Source organism: Bufo gargarizans, chromosome 2 (genome assembly GCF_014858855.1).
Source record: "Bufo gargarizans isolate SCDJY-AF-19 chromosome 2, ASM1485885v1, whole genome shotgun sequence".
NCBI lineage: Eukaryota > Metazoa > Chordata > Amphibia > Anura > Bufonidae > Bufo > Bufo gargarizans.
The window spans coordinates 1,878,870-1,901,712 of record NC_058081.1 but is presented as its reverse complement, the minus strand read 5'-3'; the positions used below and the strand labels follow the sequence as shown (position 1 = coordinate 1,901,712).

At 46.3% G+C, this 22,843-nt stretch overlaps 1 protein-coding gene across 1 annotated transcript; it reads left to right on the top strand.

The window, feature by feature from the left end:
• Positions 1 to 2,347: 2,347 nt before the first annotated feature.
• LOC122929164 (olfactory receptor 1019-like) lies at positions 2,348 to 11,435 on the top strand. The gene is made up of 2 exons (XM_044282672.1): positions 2,348 to 3,256; positions 11,370 to 11,435. Exons 1-2 carry the CDS (start codon positions 2,348 to 2,350, stop codon positions 11,433 to 11,435), a joined length of 975 nt encoding a protein of 324 aa, XP_044138607.1.
• Positions 11,436 to 22,843: the final 11,408 nt, after the last annotated feature.

Below are 22,843 nucleotides of genomic sequence, written 5' to 3'. Positions count from 1 at the left end.
CAGATCAGAGTTAAATAAGAATCTGAGACATTGGACCTATTGAGTAGATAAGGGCTCCTTGACTTGTGGAGGTCAAAAACCTCCACCTGATCCATCCAAGTGGATGCAAAGTCAATACAAAGGGTTGCAAAGAGTAGAAAGAAATAACCAAATGTCCCCAACTTAGTTGGGTTGATATGTCTAGACCTTCTGGTTCTATCTAGAAATTACTGGAAACTAAGGACAAGCAAAGCTGTTTGGACAGAACCGTATTCAGTCCAAACTTTGCTATTATTCAGACGGCAAATAAACTACAATGTTTCCAGGTTCGTTTCAGACGAATTCTCTAGCACCATTTTAAGGCACATGTTGGTGGGAAGAAAGCACTAGGGAGAAAGAAGAAGGGTTCTCACATGACCCTGAGAGGAAATGGGGGGGCTTTCCCTGATTGACTCCCAGGCTGAGAGACAGTCTGGACGAACCATCAGTGCTGTAGCAGGAAAGGAGGTGCCCTAGCAGAACGAGTGTGCTGGGCTGTGAATGAGGGTGGTTGTGTGTGACGGTGTCGCCACAAAACCATCTCAGGGAGTCAGGGACAGTCAGAAGTCAATCACGCTTATTGCCAGGGAGAGTAAAGGGAAAGGCTAGGATTCCGAAGAAGAACTGTGCGTGATGGGTACAATAGAGAGAAGCAAGGAGAGAGGAGACAGGACCTGTGGCTGTGCCTGCTATCAGAAGTGCAGGTGCACCTCAAAAGGAGCTATCTGCAAGCAAATACTAAAATATTTCCCCCATTTTCACAGAAATCCTTTTTTTGTGGTGTTCAATATAATTGAGCAGCATATATCCGTGATTACTGCAATATCCATGGTGTGGCAGCAATCTACCTGGGTTAGTCAATTTGGAATTGAACGCCAAGCCGCATTTGTCTGTTTACATATATTCAGTTTCCACATGGTCGCAATCATTTTTTTTTTATTTCAGAGCTGAACCCAGACATATCCCCTCCTTCACCCGGATAGACCATCTGAAATGAGCATTGGAGCATGTCATGCTCTACCTTGCCCTTCCGTGAATCGCGCAGGGCAAGGGCTTTTTCTGCAGATCCGGTGATGTACCAAAAAGTATAAATGAAAAGAGATAACAAGTTTTTCCTAACAATTATGAGTCCTAGGAGGCTAGAGGAGGTTTTATAAAAACTTTCAGGGCAACTGGAGCAACTTTGGTTCTTACCAAACCGATTTGGTTCTGAACCAACTTTTTCAAAAATTCAGTGAACAGGATACGAAATGAATCTCGACTGGTTCATTCATCTCTACTGGAAACTTGCACTTTTGTCTGAAGTTTGAAAATGTGGAAATAAATGAATATTTCCAGCTGCAGATGCGAGGACACAATGAACAATCACAGTGAACGAGTCACTAATTGGCTTCTACAATTAGCAGTAAAGCCCAGAGCTGAAGAGGATCCTCCTCCTGGGGCACCTTGTTTGCTATAAATATGGTGGTAAATAGAAATGACTCAGACATCTCGTAGCGAAAGGCACGCAAAACACATGATTCAATGACCCTCCAGAAAAGAACATTTAACCATGACCAGAAATGGTGAGTCCATCCTGCGTACATGACTAATCACTGATTGTAGGTGTAGATGTCCCAAGGTTGAGCTCAGTGTAGTAACTAAAGTTCATCCCACCATGAAGAAAACATTAACAGGGTAAAGAAATTGACCCATCACCAAGTCCTTCACTAGACCCATGATCAAATCCATCACCATAACCATCATCAGATCCAATGTTTATGTGAGCATAAATTGTAATAATTCATACCATCAGGATTCCTAAAGCTGATGTGTCTGGTACACAATTTCAGGAGGGTCAGAGTTCATAAGATGGTCAGGGGGTGGGCGGTTCTCAGAAGTCAGAAATTGAGAGAGAGAAAAACTGAGAAATAATTGAAGGTCAGTTTGGTCAAAAGGAGTGTTTTACTCAATTTTCAAATGTAAAAAAAAATAATTCTGGAAATAATTATTTTTATTATTTTTATGTATTATATCCATGTCAGCTGCAGGATGTGAAAGAAAATTGGCATCCAGATTCATATGGAGGAAAACCTACTGTGCTTCTAAATTCCAATTCAGTCCATGTCTGCTGACCTACAACTCATGAAAATGGCTGCCACATGATAGTGAATATGTCCACACTTCGAATGGTCTGATGCATTCTGATTTAGATAGTGGACAATTTTCCACTCTTCAGGAACCCCTATTGTACTGCGGGGTACAACCTGATAGTAAGGCCCTCTGACCAGCCAAACTTGTGCACCCAGGCCGTAAATGATGCTTTGAGGTTCAGAGGAACTTTTGCACAATGGACACCACAAACAAGACCCACCTAGTATTGTTTTCATTTTCAGGAATAACGGATGATGTAACCCTGGTCCCAATTCTTTTCATATTCTTCTTGAAGGTCTACTTGGTGACATTAGTGGTTAATCTTGGCATGGTGGCTCTTGTCCTGAAAAGTTCCAGGCTTCACACTCCCATGTACTTCTTCTTGAGTTACCTTTCTGTGGTGGACCTCCTCTATTCATCAAGCATAACTCCTAAGATGCTTTTTGACCTTGTATCCATGAAGAAGGACATCTCCTTTACTGGTTGCACTCTCCAGTTCTTTTTCTTTGCTGCCATGGCAGCTACCGAGGTGTTTCTTCTCTCTAACATGTCCTATGACAGATATGCTGCCATCTGCTACCCCCTTCACTACATCTCCATAATGACCAAGAAGAAGTGTTGGTGTCTTGTCCTCTTCTCCTTCGCTCTTGGCTTCTTGCAGTCATTAGCACAGACTAGCTGTGTGTTTAGTCTAGAGTTCTGTGGATCTCACCACATAGCCCACTTCTACTGTGATGTCCTTCCCCTGCTTAAACTGTCCTGCTCAGATACCGTCACCTGTGACATGGTGACTGTATTCATCATCTCCTCAGTTGGATTTGGGTCCTTGTTGACCATCTTGGTCTCATACATGTTCATTGTTTCTTCTATCCTCCATATGAAATCGGCCGAGGGCAGGAGGAAGGTCTTCAGTACATGTTCTGCTCATCTTACGTCAGTTTCCATCTTGTATGGTTCTGTATTCTTCATCTATCTACGGTCTCCCACTAGTGACTTTAGTAAACGGGACAAGGTGATCTCTGTCTTCTACACAGTGATAACGCCTATGCTGAATCCACTTATCTACAGTATAAGAAACCAGGAGGTGAAGAAGGTCCTCATGATGGCAGCAGGAATAACTTGAAAACTTGTCAATTAGAAGAACACCCCACACATTCTACTTTCACCTTCTACCTTTCCCCTCATCTGGTTGAATGTAATGGATCTGTTTTTGATAAAACTGTGAAGTTGCTGTTGAAGGATCTGATATTCATATAATGCGTGTCTATTTAGTACTTTGAATACATAATGCTGATGGGAGTCTGACTGTTTTTTTAAGGGGCATTCTGACTAAAAATATTTACCTTATCACCCATCCACTAGATCAGTGGAAGTAAGAACTATGTGGTCATATGTCAGTATCATGTTGTCCCCATGTTGCACCCTTACACTGGCATGTGATTGCGGTGAGTGAGAAAGCCATGGACGAATGACATGTTAAAGGGGTTGTCCAGGCAAAAAATTTAGTGAAGTCTACAAAACTGTGGTAAGAAACAAAACCCGACTCACCTACCGAATTCTACTCCACTCCAGCTTTAAGGTTCCCATCTCTGTTCTTTTTGGTTCCTGGCTAATCGGAAATGAAGCTGTCCCCTCCTCTCAGAGATATGTCACCGCTGAGGCAGGTTACAGTGGTCCACAGGTGAGAGAGCTTTCCTTCCGGTTTGCCGGGGAGTTAGGGACCATATGGAGCAGTGACAAGAACCTTGGGGCTGGAATGGTGCAGCACTCAACAGGTGAAGGAGTTTTTTTGTCCCTTAAAAAAGTTTACTGGCGCTAGAAAAAATTTGGGGAGATCAGACAATCCCTTTAATATGTGGCATTTTAGCGTGATCATATCTTCAGGCCATCAACGTAAACAAGACCCCTCAGAGGAGCTTGGGACCATCGGCATGGAAAAGGAGAGGGATATTTAAACTATAAGATTATTTCTGAAAGATAGAATACCTCTTTAACCTGTTTTACTGCCCTAGGCCACCAAGGTGTTGGTATCAAGCACTTCAGCACCCTAGGTAACAGGGAGATTAGATAAAGTTGCAGGAGACATTTATTTAATTTTTTTACATTTTTATGCAGTTTACCGTTACTTTGAATTCACTGCAGTCATTTCTTGCATCTCTTGGGCCGTGGTGCAAGTTTTATGATTACTTGTTTTACTTTATTAATTTTCCTTTTCTATCCCATTAGATGAGGTTTCCATTTTTAAACCATAATGTTTTGTCATATATTTATACTACGTGTCAGGGCGTACCTGCGGAAGCTAATGACTGGTTTCTACTACACAGTCATTATTTCCCAGTCAGGCACCTCTATTTGCTCGCACTGCGACCAGTACTGACCAAGGTGCATCAGGGGTAAACGTCAGAGATGGAAGCTTCATCTGATCCTGGCTGTTACTAGGGGTGGAGAGCTCACAGCCACAATGAGGTACATGTACGGCATTGTGCCGGAGCTATATCCCACCAGTGATGTACATGTACGACGTTGTGCCAGAGCTACGGTATATTGTCAAGCTTCGGTGTGGGAGGGAAACACCCCACCGAGCAGAGGAGGGAAGGGTAGGAACAGGAAATCAGGCTTGAGAACTAGGGAAGCAAAATAGACACCTAGTGAAAACCCTAACCAAAATCCTGACTGACTACCAGTATGAACAGACCCCAAAGGTAGGTGAGTTCATACACAGGAATACCTAGAGTCCCATCAAGCCCTATAGGACCCTGGTACTAATGGCAGGGACGAGACTACCTGTTCCTCCAAAAGGAAGGACAAACAGGAGTCTACTTCAGGCCTAATACAAACAATAGGGAAATGCAACACACAAAACCCAAACAAAATACAAAAGGGAAAGGAAAGACTTAACTTCAAAGGAGCAATGGAAGCACCAGAACTCAGCCGAGATCCAACCACAATCTATCCAAAGGTCCAAATAGAAGCTATAAACCGCACAGCATTGTGGGAGAAGCAACTATAAATAGAGAAGGTTAAATGACCACAATAGCAACACCTGGGGAAAGAAGGTGTGGCAAGCACCAGAAACAACACAGACGTCAATTGATCCAAACGGAAAACATGTCAGATCAAACCACGTGTCCCCAGTCTCACCGATCTACTTTCACCTGTCGCAGGAACATCCGTAACATATATCCCACCAGTGATGTACATGTACACCATTGTGCCAGAGCTGTATCCCACCAGTTATGTACATATACGTCATTGTGCCAGAGCTATATCCCATCAGTGATGTACATGTACACCATTGTGCCGGAGCTATATCCCACCAGTGATGTACATGTACACCATTGTGCCGGAGCTATATCCCACCAGTTATGTACATATACGCCATTGTGCCAGAGCTATATCCCATCAGTGATGTACATGTACACCATTGTGCCGGAGCTATATCCCACCAGTGATGTACATGTACACCATTGTGCCGGAGCTATATCCCACCAGTTATGTACATATACGCCATTGTGCCAGAGCTATATCCCATCAGTGATGTACATGTACACCATTGTGCCGGAGCTATATCCCACCAGTGATGTACATGTACACCATTGTGCCGGAGCTATATCCCACCAGTGATGTACATGTACACCATTGTGCCGGAGCTATATCCCACCAGTTATGTACATATACGCCATTGTGCCAGAGCTATATCCCATCAGTGATGTACATGTACACCATTGTGCCGGAGCTATATCCCACCAGTGATGTACATATACGCCATTGTGCCAGAGCTATATCCCATCAGTGATGTACATGTACACCATTGTGCCGGAGCTATATCCCATCAGTGATGTACATGTACACCATTGTGCCGGAGCTATATCCCATCAGTGATGTACATGTACACCATTGAGACGGAGCTATATCCCACCAGTGAAGTACATGTATGCCATTGTCCCGGAGCTATATCTGCAGGAGACAGGGATGCTATGTGACTTACACAAAGTTGCTCACAGCTCGGGTATCCTTCAGTATTTTTTCACTATGTTCACTGTTCTTATTGTGAGATGGGGAAACAGCTCTCCTTGTCTGAACACTGTGTAGATTAAATTAAATAATCTGGACTGACATTCTGCTGTTGGGCCACAAGATGCCGCTGTTTCCTAAACACAGCTACAGACTGCATATATTTCCATATTCATGAGAGTTGGAGTTACACAGAGACTTCAGAGGAAGAGAAAGGAAGCAGCCATCTTAGAGGGAGCTGAGGAACTGTGTGAGCAGAGGATCCGACGGCATCCAGGTATGAGAGCATACCTCAGTAACCAGAGCAGCAGCTAAGTGAAGCTGATTGTGTCCAAGACACTGATCCTGTCCAGAGGAACGAGGATTGCTTCCAGGAATGCTGATGACTAGGGATGAGCGAACCCGAACTGTATAGTGACACAGACCCGAACCCGAACATTTTCGTAAAAGTCTGGGTTCGGGTTCGGTGTTCGGCGCTTTCATGCCGCTTTTTGAAAGGCTGCAAAGCAGCCAATCAACAAGCGTCATACTACTTGCCCCAAGAGGCCGTCACAGCCATGCCTACTATTGGCATGGCTGTGATTGGCCAGAGCACCATGTGACCCAGCCTCTATTTAAGCTGGAGTCACGTAGCGCCGCACGTCACTCTGCTCTGATCAGTGTAGGGAGAGGATGCTGCTGCTGCTGTTAGGGCGAGATTAGGCACTAGACAGGGATTTACTCAGCAAAAACACTTAATTCAGTGATCGATCTGCAGCTGTGAATCATTCAACCTCTGCTATTTAAATGCTCACTGTTTTTAGGCTGCCCAGAGCGTTTTTCTGTCACTTTTTTCTGGGGTGATCGGTGGCCATTTTGTGTCTTGTGGTGCGCCAGCACAAGCTGCCACCAAGTCCATTTAACCATCAATAGTGTGGTTATTTTTTGGCTATATCCTACATCAGGGGCTTGGCTGTGCTTGCTATTTTATTGAGGGGTGAAATACAATTGCCAAAATAGCAGTACCCTAAATCTGGTGTTTCAGCTGTGGCTAGCCAATTGTAATACTGTCTGCTGTCTGGCAAAGGATATATTTTTGTTCTGGGTTGAAATACAATTCCCAACTTAGCAATTCCCTAAATCAGTGGTTTCTGCTGTATCAGGCCAAGTTTAAATCTATCCATAAAAGGGTATATTAGATTCAAGGTGCACATAGGGTCATTCTCAATAACTTCACACACTACCGTGCATTTCCAAGTCTAATTCTGTCCGTAAACGTATACCTGTCACCCAGCGCCTAAATACTAGGCCTACAATTTATATTCAGCTAAATCTGCAGAAGACTGGGTGGGAGATAATGTGAACGTGCTGGATCCACTGTCGGCCACCCAATTGACTAATGCCTGTACCTGCTCAGGCCTTACAATCCTTAGAACGGCATTGGGCCCCACCAAATATCGCTGTAAATTCTGGCGGCTACTGGGACCTGAGGTAGTTGGTACACTAGGACGTGTGGCTGTGGCAGAACGGCCACGTCCTCTCCCAGCACACCCCTCCACGTACTGACTGATGGTTCGGCCCCATTCAACTTCTGGGTCTCCAAATTGTCCACGTGGCCAGAGCTAGCCTTTTATGCCTTGGAGGTGCTGGCCTGCCCGGCGGCCAGCGTTTTGTCTGAACGTGTATTCAGCACGGCAGGGGGCGTCATTACAGACAAACGCAGCCGCCTGTCTACAGCCAATGTGGACAAGCTGACGTTCATAAAAATGAACCAGGCATGGATCCCACAGGACCTGTCCATCCCTTGTGCAGATTAGACATCAACTACCTCCCCTTAACCATATATTATTGTACTCCAGGGCACTTCCTCATTCATTCCTATTTTTATTTTCATTTTACCATTATATTGCAGGGCAACCCGAGGATGAGGAGGAGGTGGAGGAGGATGAGAGGATGAAGCATGGTCACATCGGGGTGGCACCCAACGCAGCTCGGGCCCATCACTGGTGCGTGGCTGGGGGGAAAGGCAGGACGATGACGATACGCCTCCCACAGAGGACAGCTTGTCCTTACCCCTGGGCAGCCTGGCAGACATGAGCGACTACATGCTGCAGTGCCTGCGCAACGACTGCAGAGTTGCCCACATTTTAACGTGTGCGGACTACTGGGTTGCCACCCTGCTGGATCCACGCTACAAAGACAATGTGCCCACCTTACTTCCTGCACTGGAGCGTGATAGGAAGATGCACGAGTACAAGCGCACGTTGGTAGGCGCGCTACTGAGAGCATTCCCAAATGTCACAGGGGAACAAGTGGAAGCCCAAGGCCAAGGCAGAGGAGGAGCAAGAGGTCGACAAGGCAGCTGTGTCACGGCCAGCTCCTCTGAGGGCAGGGTTAGCATGGCAGAGATGTGGAAAAGTTAACTGCAGCTAACTGCACCACCACCTGATACGCAACGTGTTAGCAGGAGGCAACATTTCACTAACATGGTGGAACAGTACGTGTGCACACCCCTCCACGTACTGACTGATGGTTCGGCCCCATTCAACTTCTGGGTCTCTAAATTGTCCACGTGGCCAGAGCTAGCCTTTTATGCCTTGGAGGTGCTGGCCTGCCCGGCGGCCAGCGTTTTGTCTGAACGTGTATTCAGCACGGCAGGGGGCGTCATTACAGACAAACGCAGCCGCCTGTCTACAGCCAATGTGGACAAGCTGACGTTCATAAAAATGAACCAGGCATGGATCACACAGGACCTGTCCGTCCCTTGTGCAGATTAGACATTAACTACCTCCCCTTAACCATATATTATTGGACTCCAGGGCACTTCCTCATTCAATCCTATTTTTATTTTCATTTTACCATTATATTGCAGGGCAACCCAAAGTTGAATGAACCTCTCCTCTGTCTGGGTGCCAGGGCCTAAAAATATCTGACAATGGCCTGTTCCAGTGTTGGGTGACGTGAAGCCTGATTCTCTGCTATGACATGAAGCCTGAATCTCTGCTATGGGACCTCTCTCCTCTGTCTGGGTGCCGGGGCCTAAATATCTGACAGTGGCCTGTTCCAGTGTTGGGTGACATGAAGCATGATTCTCTGCTATGGGACCTCTCTCCTCTGTCTGGGTGCCGGGGCCTAAAAATATCTGACAATGGCCTGTTCCAGTGGTGGGTGACATGAAGCCTGATTCTCTGCTATGACATGAAGCCTGATTCTCTGCTATGGGACCTCTCTCCTCTGTCTGGGTGCCGGGGCCTAAATATCTGACAATGGCCTGTTCTAGTGGTGGGTGACATAAAGCCTGATTCTCTGCAATGGGACCTCTCTCCTCTGTCTGGGTGCCGGGGCCTAAATATCTGACAGTGGCCTGTTCCAGTGTTGGGTGACATGAAGCACGATTCTCTGCTATGGGACCTCTCTCCTCTGTCTGGGTTCCGGGGCCTAAAAATATCTGACAATGGCCTGTTCCAGTGGTGGGTGACATGAAGCCTGATTCTTTGCTATGACATGAAGCCTGATTCTCTGCTATGGGACCTCTCTCCTCTGTCTGGGTGCCGGGGCCTAAATATCTGACAATGGCCTGTTCTAGTGGTGGGTGACGTGAAGCCTGATTCTCTGCAATGGGACCTCTCTCCTCTGTCTGGGTGCCGGGGCCTAAATATCTGACAATGGCCTGTTCCAGTGGTGGGTGACGTGAAGCCTGATTCTCTGCTATGACATGAAGCCTGATTCTCTGCTATGACTTGAAGCCTGATTCTCTGCTATGACATGAAGCCTGATTCTCTGCTATGGGACCTCTCTCCTCTGTCTGGGTGCCGGGGCCTAAAAATATCTGACAATGGCCTGTTCCAGTGGTGGGTGACATGAAGCCTGATTCTCTGCTATCACATGAAGCCTGATTCTCTGCTATGGGACCTCTCTCCTCTGTCTGGGTGCCGGGGCCTAAATATCTGACAATGGCCTGTTCCAGTGGTGGGTGACATGAAGCATGATTCTCTGCTATGGGACCTCTCTCCTCTGTCTGGGTGCCGGGGCCTAAAAATATCTGACAATGGCCTGTTCCAGTGGTGGGTGACATGAAGCCTGATTCTCTGCTATGACATGAAGCCTGATTCTCTGCTATGGGACCTCTCTCCTCTGTCTGGGTGCCGGGGCCTAAATATCTGACAATGGCCTGTTCTAGTGGTGGGTGACGTGAAGCCTGATTCTCTGCTATGACATAAAGCCTGATTCTCTGCAATGGGACCTCTCTCCTCTGTCTGGGTGCCGGGGCCTAAATATCTGACAATGGCCTGTTCCAGTGGTGGGTGGCGTGAAGCCTGATTCTCTGCTATGACTTGAAGCCTGATTCTCTGCTATGACATGAAGCCTGAATCTCTGCTATGGGACCTCTATCCTCTGTCTGGGTGCCGGGGCCTAAATATCTGACAGTGGCCTGTTCCAGTGTTGGGTGACGTGAAGCCTGATTCTCTGCTATGACATGAAGCCTGATTCTCTGCTATGGGACCTCTCTCCTCTGTCTGGGTGCCGGGGCCTAAATATCTGACAGTGGCTTGTTCCAGTGGTGGGTGACATGAAGCCTGATTCTCTGCTATGGGACCTCTCTCCAATTGATATTGGTTAATTTTAATTTATTTTATTTTTATTTTTATTCATTTCCCTATCCACATTTGTTTGCAGGGGATTTACCTACATTTTGCTGCCTTTTGCAGCCCTCTAGCCCTTTCCTGGGCTATTTTACAGCCTTTTTAGTGCCGAAAAGTTCGGGTCCCCATTGACTTCAATGGGGTTCGGGTTCGGGTTCGGGGCGAAGTTCGGGTCGAGTTCGGATCCCGAACACGAACATTTCTGGGAATTTCGGTCGAACTTCTCGAACCCGAACATCCAGGTGTTCGCTCAACTCTACTGATGACAGCTGCAGGACCGCATGCTTTTTGGAGAGGCATTTGTTCTGTTCAGAGTCACCAGCAGATGCAGAGCAGACCCGGGCGGTAAGATCGTGCACGCACCTCATTACAGTGTTTGCGCCTAGAGACTGAGACAAGGCCTGCAGTTAGTTAGATAGGGTCTCTGTTTGTGTCAGGCCACAAGTGTTGCTATTGTTCATTGCAAGGACTCCATAATTTAAAGGGACATTTCACACTGGAGAGCTGATACATTTCCCACAAACTCAAGCCAGGCTGACGTTTTGCTCAGGAGGAATACTCAGGCACATGCTACAAGACCAGTTATGGGAGGGGGAATACTGTAAGGCTTTGGAAGATTGTAAGCTGTTGTGCTGCACCGCAGGCTAGCCCGTATCACACACCCATACAATTATTCTTGTTTTTTTAGGGTAATAATAGGTAAGGTGTGGCAGTTTAGTTGTGCCCGCCAGTAGGTAAATTACAACGCTTACCTCCTGCATCCATTGGAGGGCGCCGCACTGTGCAGCACAAGGGTCTCAGCCTTCGGGCTGGGTGTATGTAAATGTATTGCATGTTCCCAGCATTTGTGGTTGTGTTCATTACCACGTTTAAGTAAACTTCTGTTTTGGCAAAAGCTGGTGTTGGAGTTGTTTTCCTTGTTCGTGACTTCGTTGTATCCTGGGGAGCCCACCCCGGTACACGGCTTACATTATCATTACAGCTATCTACCTTTAAACTCAACTTCCACCCTTTTTCACTTCTCTTCAAATTAGTCCCTCCTTCCCTCACCCATATTCAGTTCACATACACCTTTTACCCTCATACATCACCCTGACCTATCTTCCTCCATGGCGCAGCATAAAACACAGCCTTTACAAATCACTCAATCATCTGCTGTTTCTATTCTACTACTATTAGCTGCAGGTGACATTTCACCAAACCAAGCCACCCCTCCACCCCCTTTTTCTAACTACAGCGGCCACACAAAGAAACCCTGGAAATCTTATTAATATTCGTTGGATGTCTTCTCCTGTCTCTTTTAACTGTGCTCTCTGGAACTCTTGGACGGTGCGCAACAAGCTCCCCACAGTCCATGACTTCTTCCTTTCAAAATCTCTTGCTGCCCATCACAGAAACTTGGCTTCAACATTCTGACACTGCTGCTCTATCCTATGGTGGGCTACACTTTTACCGTACTCCCAGACCTGATAACAGGTATGGTGGAGGATAGGGCTGCAGCTAACGTTAATTTTAGCAATCGAGTATTCTACCGATTATTTTTATGATTAATTGAGTACTCTAATAAGAAAAAATTAATTAATAGACTGTTTTCCTTTATAAAAACTCAGACCCCCTGCCATCAGTCCCCAACACCCTTCGTTCCCCCCAGTGCCATCAGCTCTGTTCCCCCAGTGCCTTAGCTCTCCCACACACCAGTGCCTTCAGCTCCACCCCCCCAGTGCCATCAGCTCTCTCCCACCCCAGTGCCATCAGCTCTCCCCCACCCCAGTTCCATCAGTTCTCCCCACCCTAGTCCCATCAGCTCCACTCCCCAAGTGCCATCAGCTCCACTCCCCAAGTGCCTTCAGCTCTCCCCACCCAGTGCCATCAGTTCTCCCCCACCTCAGTGTCATAAGCTCCACTCCCCCAGTGCCTTCAGCTCTCCCCCACCCAGTGCCATCAGCTCCACTCCCCCAGTGCCTTCAGCTCTTCCTACCCAGTGCCTTCAGCTCTCCCCCACCCCAGTGCCATCAGCTCTCCCCCACCCAAGTGCCTTCAGCTCTCCCTCACCCCAGTGCCTTCAGCTCTCCCCCACCCCAGTGCCATCAGCTCCACTCCCCCTTGTGCCATCATCTCTCCCCTCTTGTGCCATCATCTCCCCCTTGTGCCATCATCTCTCCTTTGTGTCATAGTCTCTGATCCCTAGTGCCATCTCTCCCCTAAGGCCAGGCCACACTTCAGTTAAACCATGGACGCACGGTCCTTGAAAGCCCAGCCTACCCTCCTCCTGACACCCGGAGTGCACAGTGTCATTGGTTGTTATGACACTGTGCACTCCAGGTGCCTGGCCTTAGTCGCGCCCCCACCGCCTCGGTGTCACCAACTTATATTTCCAGCAGAGGCGCCGCCGAAACTCCATCGTTCCACACTGCTCAGGGCCTGACGTCACACAGCGCGTCAGGTCACGGTGTGCGTACATCAGGAGGTCAGTGCAGCGTGGGACCATGGAAGTGCTGTGGAGTGTCTGGAGGCCCCCTGCTGGAAAGTGAGTATTCTGAGTGCATTGCGGGCCAGCGGGAGACCATGGAGTGGGAGTAATAGCAAGCGCTTCACTCCCGCTCTGTGGCCACGTGGATTTTCTAACATGGAATTTCCTGTAATGGTTTCTAATAGCAATAACAATTTTTTGTTGAATGAACTATTTCAATTTTTTTTTTTTACACCGTTCACTTGATGAGGTAGATCATGTGATATTTTTATAGTAAAGTAAGAAAGTTCTGATTTCCAGCTCACCATAGACGAGGATGCACGGAACAAGACTGGACCAGCCTTCTATGTAACATACAAAAGAAAAAACGTCCCAGCATCCAGAGCTTCAGAAGGTTGCTTCGCCTTTATTCGGATTCATAAAAGGAATACATCCAGTACACACCTCACCCACCACCGTAGTTGGCTGACATGTTTCGAACTATTCAGTTCTTAATCATAGCCTAGTGGAGTGCTCGCACCCCGGGGTATAAAAATACTCCACACCCCAATCATAGGGGTGGATGGGAAGATCTGAGCTCCTCCCGGGGGGCGAGTCTACCACTCCGCACCCACCACCATATGTCATAAATACTGCTGATTTTAGCATATAAAACACATGACAAAATTAAAATACTCCTCCATAGATCACTGTAATGTCCAGAACATAATCTGGGCACTTGATAAGCAGAAAAGTAAGTAAAAACAACACCATTACTGCAGTGGGGGGAAAAAAAGCCTGATTGATCAATGTGAACACAAGCCGAGTCCACAATGCCATGCTAGTTAATGTGTCCCTCTGTTTGTGTGGTGGCTTAGAATGGAAAGATTATCTTGTCAATCAGATATATTTGATTACCAAAATAGGCCCTCTTACTATAAAAAGATCTAAAAGTAAACAAAGACATGGAGGTCCAACTTAAAAAAAACGGGTAAGAAGGGCGGGCAGAAAACACCCTAAAAAAACACATATGATGGCGGCCAGACATCGAAAAACATAGGGTCCTGTTCACAAGATGTCCCTACGCATGATGTAATTAATTTATCGCAAAGGGTACTAACGGAGGACCAGCTTGACTTAACTTTGTACCAGCATCGGATTTTGGAAACATTTTTCCGACAATTCCACAATAACAGGTGATGACGGGGTAGATAATGAGAAACCCCCGGAGTCAGTTTGCAATGCTTTTTCTGGTCTTTCCTTTGTGGAATAATGCTCACTTCTCTGTCTGGAGGGGCTACAGATAGAAAATCAAAAGTTGATAGCCAGGAATTCAAACCCAGGAATGCTAAGTTTTTATCCTATGAAATCACGGGTTCCTAGCATGGATACCTTTCAGGAAACACTTGAGAGGGAACTCACTGAGATCCATACTCTCCAGGTTAGGCCTCATGCACACGACCGCTGTGTGCATCCGTGGCCATTGTACCGTTTTCCTTGATTTTCTGCGGACCTATTGACTTTCAATGGGTCCGTTGAAAACTCGGAAAATGCACCGTTGTTCATCCGCGTTCGTGATCCGTGTTTCCTGTCCGTCAAAAAAAATGACCTGTCCTATTTTTTTGACAGACAACGGTCCACGGACCGTTCAAGTCAATGGGTCCGTGAAAAAACACGGATGCACACAAGATTGTCATCCGTGTCCGTGATCCGTGGTCGTTGGCAACGTTCACACAGACAGATCGCAGATCTGTCTGCATAAAAGCTTTTTCAGATATGAGTTGAAACTCATATCTGACAGTATATTCTAACACAGAGGCGTTCCCATGGTGATGGGGACGCTTCAAGTTAGAATATACTGAAAACTGTGTACATGACTGCCCCCTGCTGCCTGGCAGCACCCGATCTCTTACAGGGGGCTGTGATCCGCACAATTAACCCCTTAGGTGCCGCACCTAAAGGGTTAATTGTGCGTATCATAGCCCCCTGTAAGAGATCAGGTGCTGCCAGGCAGGAGGGGGCAGACCCCCTCCCTCCCCAATATTATATTCATTGGTGGCCAGTGCGGACTCCCCTCTCTCCCCCCCCCCCCAGTTAAAATCACGTTCCGAATCCCCCATCATTGGTGGCCATTGCGGCCTCACATCTCCCCCCCCTTGTTAAAATCATGTTCCGAATCCCCCATCATTGGTGGCCAGTGCGGCCTCACATCTCCCCCTCCAGTTAAAATCACCCCCCCCCCATCATTGGTGGCAGTGGAGAGTTCCTATCGGAGTCCCAGTTTAATCGCTATGGGAACGCCTCTGTGTTAGAATATACTGTCGGATATGAGTTTCACGATCTAACTCAAATCCGATGGTATATTCTAACATAGAAGCATTCCCATGGTGATGGGGACGCTTCAAGTTAAAATATACAATCGGATTGGAGAAAACTCAGATCCTATGGTATATTAACTCCTGACTTTACATTGAAAGTCAATGGGGGAAGGACCATATTGTGTCAACGACAAACGGATCCGTCCCCATTGACTAGTATTGTAAGTCAGGACGGATCCGCTTGGCTCCACATGGCCCAAAATCAAGGAAGACCCACGGACAAAAAACGGTCACGGACCAACGGAACCCTGTTTTGCAGACTGTTAAAAAAATACTGTCATGTGCATGAGGCCTTAACCAGAAACATAGGTATGAGAACCTTACTAGACGACAGGGAGAGGCCCTGAAACAACTAAATAAGGGAGTGTTCAGACCTAGTAATCAAAATGGCGGACAAGGGGGGGTCCGTAGTAGTCATGAACAGGGATGTTTATTTTGGGCAGATAATGGGTATGCTGTCGGACTCTTCAACATACAGAAGACTGGATGGAAATTCTATTGACAAATTCAAGAAGACTTGTCTGTCCCTTTTGAATAAAGGTAGGGACAGAGGCTTCATCAATGATAAAGAACATAGTTTTCTGTATGTTAAAAGCCCAGTGACACCCATCATACATGCCTGTCACCACCAGACATCTGAGAAGCTCTGACAGACGTCTAGAACCTCCTCCTTGAGGTTCCTTTGTTTTCCTTTTATTTTCTCATCTCGTTAGCCTCTCTCAGCTGTCATGTAGTTGCACTGATTGCATCCTTTTAAATCCTTTTCCCATAGTGCATCACTTTGCGGTTTATACAACTTCCTGGAGTGTGTGTGCATGCTGTTTCTACTTCTGAGTCTTCTACAAGATAAGTTTTGTTCTTTCATTTGTGTTTTTCTGTTTGCTGGATCCCAGGTACCCTGACTCCCTCCGTATCTAGTGTAGGGAGCCGGTGGTCGTGTCCCCTCACTATTATAGGGTGTTCAGGTGTTATACAGTCGAGGTACGAGGATATGCGATCATCTACCATTGGGATTTTCGCATAGGCTGAGCAGTAAGGGAGAGAGCCAGGTCTGATGCAGGGCTCTCCCTTTTTGTTCCTTAGTTTTGGATCCAGTCAGTCGCATATTCATTTTGTGTTTTCTAGTTTCCTGTACACCTTCCGTGACATTATAAACCGCCAAAACCGTCTCAAGCATGGATCCGGTTTCACTTTTGACTGAACGCATGCAGGGTCTTTCATTGGAGGTAGCAGATCTCCGTAAGACTCTTTCTCAGTTTCAAGTGACCGGTTCAGCTTGCGTTCATGGAGTTTGTTCTGAGCCTAGGATCTCGCTCCCGGATACATTCTCCGGGGGTAGTGAGAATTTTGTGCGTTTTAGAGAGGCTTGCAAACTCCATTTCTCCACTTCCCCATTCCTCTGGTGATGAGGAGCGGAGGGTGGGGAGGTATGAATCATTTGGCAAATGTTTGTCCCTCTAGGAGATTCAGGCAGTTTTTTTAGAGTAATAAAGAAACAAAAAGAAAAAAATCCTTTAAAAATGTTACATCTGTTACTATTGGCAGGGTTGAGGCAGAAATTGAAGGTTTTCCGTTTGCTTGTAGTTCCCGTTTTGTCCTACCTGCCAGGGTGGCGCTAGAGAGCAAGAACATTTTTTGTGATATTTTTGTAGATAGTGGAGCAGCTGTAAATCTCATTTATAATCAATTTACTATAACTCATGGTTTCCAGGTATGCACTTTGGGAAAGGATATACCTGTTTTTGCTATTGATTCCGCTCCACTTTCTCAGAAATCATTAAAGGGCATAGTTCACAATATCCGTTTGATTGTGAGTGATGCTCATGTTGAGGATGTGTCATGTTTCGTCCTTAGCGGATTGCCTACTCCTCTAGTGTTGGGGCTGCCCTGGCTCACTAAACATAACCCCACTATTTATTGGCAAGCGAGGCAAATAAATGGTTGGAGTGACTTTTGCAGAGAGAATTGCCTCACGACATCTGTTTTTGAGGTTTCTACTAAGACTGTACCATCTTTTCTCTCAGAATTTTCGGATGTCTTCTCTGAGAGTGGTGTTCAGGACTTGCCCCCGCACAGGGAGTACGATTGCCCTATTAATCTCACCCCAGGCGCCAAGCTGCCTAAATCTCGTTTATACAATCTCTCCCAACCTGAAAGGGTCGCTATGCGTGCTTATATCTCTGAGAGTCTGAGAAAGGGACACATACGACCCTCGAAGTCACCTGTTGCCGCTGGTTTTTTCTTTGTTAAGAAAAAAGATGGTTCTTTAAGACCATGTCTGGATTTCAGGGAGCTGAACAGTATCACAATTCGTGACCCTTATCCGCTTCCTTTGATCCCGGACCTGTTTAACCAGATTGTTGGGGCTAAAGTTTTTTCCAAGTTGGATCTAAGAGGGGCATACAACCTGGTCAGGGTCAGAGAAGGAGACGAATGGAAGACGGCCTTCAATACCCCTGAGGGCCATTTTGAGAATTTGGTTATGCCTTTTGGTTTGATGAATGCCCCAGCCGTTTTTCAGCATTTTGTGAACAGCATTTTTTATCATTTAATGGGGAAATATGTATTAGTGTATCTGGATGACATTTTGATTTTTTCTCCTGATTTCAAAACTCATAAGGACCACCTACGTCAGGTCTTGCTCATCCTGCGGGAGAATAAATTGTACGCTAAACTGGAGAAATGTGTGTTTGCGGTTCCAGAAATTCAATTTCTGGGGTTTCTTCTCTCCGCTTCTGGTTTTCGCATGGACCCCGAGAAGGTCCGCGTTGTGCTTGACTGGGAGCTTCCTTAGAAGCAGAAGGCGCTGATGCGTGTTTTGGGCTTTGCCAATTATTACAGGAAGTTTATTTTGAATTATTCCTCTGTTGTTAAACCACTCACTGATATGACTAGAAAGGGGGTAGATTTTTCCTCCTGGTCGGTAGAGGCGCGTAAGGCCTTTTCTAATATCAAGGAGAGTTTTGCTTCCGCTCCCATCTTGGTACAACCTGATATTTCTCTACCCTTCATAGTTGAGGTTGATGTTTCTGAGGTGGGTGTGGGTGCGGTCTTGTCTCAGGGTCCCTCTCCTGCCAAATGGCGACCGTGTGCCTTTTTCTCGAAGAAAGTCTCCTCCGCAGAGAGAAATTACGATGTGGGGGAGATAGGGAGTTGTTGGCCATCAAATTGTGTTTACTGACCATAAGAATCTGGCCTACTTGGAGTCAGCCAAGCGTCTGAACCCGAGACAGGCCAGATGGTCTTTTCCAGGTTTAATTTTGTTGTCACGTTCCGCCCTGGGGTTAAGAATGTGAAGGCGGATGCCCTGTCACGTTGTTTTCCGGGAGGTGGGAATTTTGAAGACCCGGGTCCCATTTTGGCTGAAGGTGTGGTGGTCTCTGCTCTTTATCCTGAATTAGAGGCAGAGGTTCAGGTAGCCCAGTTAGAAGCTCCTGATCTTTGTCCTCCTGGGAGGTTGTTTGTGCCTCTCGCTTTAAGACACAAGATTTTTAACGAACACCACGATACTGTCCTTGCTAGGCACCCGGGGGCAAGAGCCACAGTGGATCTCATCGCTCGGAGATTCTGGTGGCCGGCGCTTCGTAAGTCGGTTGAGGGTTTTGTGGCAGCCTGCGAGACCTGCGCTCGTGCCAAAGTCCCTCATTCACGGCCATCAGGTCCTCTCCTTCCCTTACCCATTCCTTCCCGTTCTTAGACACATCTGTCCATGGACTTCATTACGGACCTGTATCGTTCCTCGGGGGAGACTGTGATTCTGGTGGTGGTGGACCGTTTTAGCAAAATGGTGCATTTCATCCCTTTTCCTGGCTTGCCCAATGCTAAGACGCTGGCGCAGGCATTTATTGATCACATTGTCAAATTGCACGGTATTCCTTCAGACATAGTCTCTGATAGGGGCACGCAGTTTGTTTCCAGATTCTGGAAGGCTTTCTGTTCTCGCTTGGGGGTTCGCTTGTCATTCTCTTCTGCTTTCCACCCGCAGTCGAATGGCCAGACAGAGCACGTCAATCAGAATCTGGAGACATATCTGCGCTGTTTTGTGGCGGAGAATCAGGAGGATTGGTGTTCTTTTTTGTCCTTTGCTGAGTTTGCTTTAAATAACCGTCGTCAGGAGTCCTCTGATAAGTCACCATTTTTTGGTGCATATGGGTTTCATCCGCAGTTTGGGACATTCTCTGGAGAGGGGTCTTCTGGTTTACCTGATGAGGACAGTTTCTGCTCGTCTTTGTCCTCTATTTGGCAAAAGATTCAGGATAATCTAAAGAGCATGAGTGAGAGATATAAGCGTGTGGCGGATAAGAGACGTGTGCCTGGTCCGGACCAGAATGTTGGTGATCTGGTGTGGTTGTCTACTAAGAATATCAAATTGAAGGTTCCCTCCTGGAAGTTGGGTCCTAAGTTTATTGGGCCTTACAAAATCTTGTCCGTCATCAATCCTGTTGCCTACCGTCTTGATCTTCCTCAGACTTGGAAGATCCATAATGTTTTTCATAAGTCCTTATTAAAACCTTATGTCCAACCCATTGTACCCTCGTCTTTGCCTCCTCCTCCGATTGTGGTTGATGGTAATCTTGAATTTCAGGTCTCTAGGATTGTGGATTCTCGTGTTGTCCGCGGTTCTCTCCAGTACCTCGTTCATTGGGAGGGTTATGGTCCTGAGGAGAGGATGTGGGTCCCAGTGACGGACATTAAGACCACTCGTCTCATCAGGGCTTTCCATAGGTCCCATCCTGAGAAGGTGGGCTCTGAGTGTCCGGAGTCCACTCGTAGAAGGAGGGGTACTGTCACCACCAGACATCTGAGAAGCTCTGACAGACGTCTAGAACCTCCTCCTTGAGGTTCCTTTGTTTTACTTTCATTTTCTCATCTCGTTAGCCTCTCTCAGCTGTCATGTAGTTGCACTGATTGCATCCTTTTAAATCCTTTTCCCATAGTGCATCACTTTGCGGTTTATATTACTTCCTGGAGTGTGTGCATGCTGTTTCTACTTCTGAGTCTTCTACAAGATAAGTTTTGTGCTTTCATTTGTGTTTTTCTGTTTGCTGGATCCCAGGTGACCCTGACTCCCTCCGTATCTAGTGTAGGGAGCCGGTGGTCGTGTCCCCTCACTATTATAGGGTGTTCAGGTGTTATACAGTCGAGGTACGAGGATATGCGATCATCTACCATTGGGATTTTTGCATAGGCTGAGCAGTCAGGGAGAGAGCCAGGTCTGATGCAGGGCTCTCCCTTTTTGTTCCTTAGTTTTGGATCCAGTCAGTCGTATATTCATTTTGTGTTTTGTTTTCTAGTTTCCTGCACACCTTCCGTGACAATGCCCTCCCTAAGACACACAAAAAAGAGGTACCCCCTCCACCCTATAGTGTCGGGTATTGGGTCGCTATTCGAAAGACTAGGAGAATGGCTAGATGCCATTCTCCAACCGTTAGTTAGGAGACTAACAGGTTTTTTCCTGGATACATCGGATGTCCTGAAGGCATTCTATAACAAATCCTGGAGTGAAGATTACATCTGGATAACCCTTGATGTGATCTCCCTCTATCCCTCCATCCCGCATAACATAGCCCTCCTTGCAATGGAATATCACCTGCACAGGTATAGTTGCCACTCGACAGATTTTGTGGACTATATAGTGGAGGTGACTACACTGCTCAGGACTTCTAACTATTCAGTTTTGACAATAGGTTTTATTTGCAGATCAGGGGTGTTTCAATGGGGGCTAAATATTCGCCATCCCTCGCCAACCTCACCATGGCTTACTGGGAGGAGTGCTTCATATTTACAGAGCATTTGTCTGTTTACATATATTCAGTTTCCACATGGTCGCAATAAAAAATTTTTTATTTCAGGAGGTCTTTCAATTTAAAAGGGGGTTGTCCGGGTTCAGAGTTCAACCCGGACATATCCCCTCCTTCACCCAGATAGACCATCTGAAATGAGCATTGGAGCATTTCATGCTCTACCTTGCCCTTCCGTGAATCGCGCAGGGCAAGGGCTTTTCTGCAGATCCGGTGATGTACCAAAAAGTATAAATGAAAAGAGATAACAAGTTTTTCCTAGGAGGCTAGAGGAGGTTTTATACCAACTTTCAGGGCAACTGGAGCAACTTTGGTTCTGCCCAAACCGATTTGGTTCTGAACCAACTTTTTCAAAAATTCAGTGAACAGGATCCGAAATGAATCTCGACTGGTTCATTCATCTCTACTGGTAACTTGCACTGTTGTCTGAAGTTTGAAAATGTGGAAATAAATCAATATTTCCAGCTGCAGATGCGAGGACACAATGAACAATCACAGTGAACGAGTCACTAATTGGCTTCTACAATTAGCAGTAAAGCCCAGAGCTGAAGAGGATCCTCCTCCTGGGGCACCTTGTTTGCTATAAATATGGTGGTAAATGGAAATGACATCTCGTAGCGAAGAGCACGTAAAACATATGATTCAATGACACCCCAGAAAAGAACATTTAACCATGACCAGAAATGGTGAGTCCATCCTGCGTACATGACTAATCACTGATTGTAGGTGTAGATGTCCCAATGTTGAGCTCAGTGTAGTAACTAAAGTTCATCCCACCATGAAGAAAACATTAACAGGGTAAAGAAATTGACCCATCACCAAGTCCTTCACTAGACCCATGATCAGACCCATCACCATAACCATCATCAGATCCAATGTTTATGTGAGCATAAATTGTAATAATTCATACCATCAGGATTCCTAAAGCTGATGTGTCTGGTACACAATTTCAGGAGGGTCAGAGTTCATAAGATGGTCAGGGGGTGGGCAGTAACTGAGAGAGAAAAAACTGAGAAAGAATTGAAGGTCAGTTTGGTCAAAAGCAGTGTTTTACTCAATTTTAAAATGTAAAAAAAATGTTTCTGGAAATATTTTTTTTAATTCTTTTTAAGTATTATATCCATGTCAGCTGCAGGATGTGAATAAAAAATGGCATCCAGATTCATATGGAGGAAAACCTACTGTGCTTTTAAGTTCCCATTCAGTCCATGTCTGCTGACCTACAACTCATGAAAATAGCTGCCACATGATAGTGAATATGTCCACACTTCGAATGGTCTGATGCATTCTGATTTAGATAGTGGACAATTCTCTACTCTTCAGTCACCTCCATTGTACTGCGGGGTACAACCCGATAGTAAGGCCCTCTGACCAGCCAAACTTGTGCACCCATGCCGTAAATCATGCTTTGAGGTTTAGAGGAACTTT

Bases quoted from the DNA above. Each gene is read 5' to 3' on its own strand.
- LOC122929164 (XM_044282672.1), top strand. From the start codon at position 2,348: ATGGACACCACAAACAAGACCCACCTAGTATTGTTTTCATTTTCAGGA. The intron at 3,257-11,369 runs GCAGCAGGAATA...CTACAAGACCAG, and splicing joins TGAAGAAGGTCCTCATGATG to TTATGGGAGGGGGAATACTG.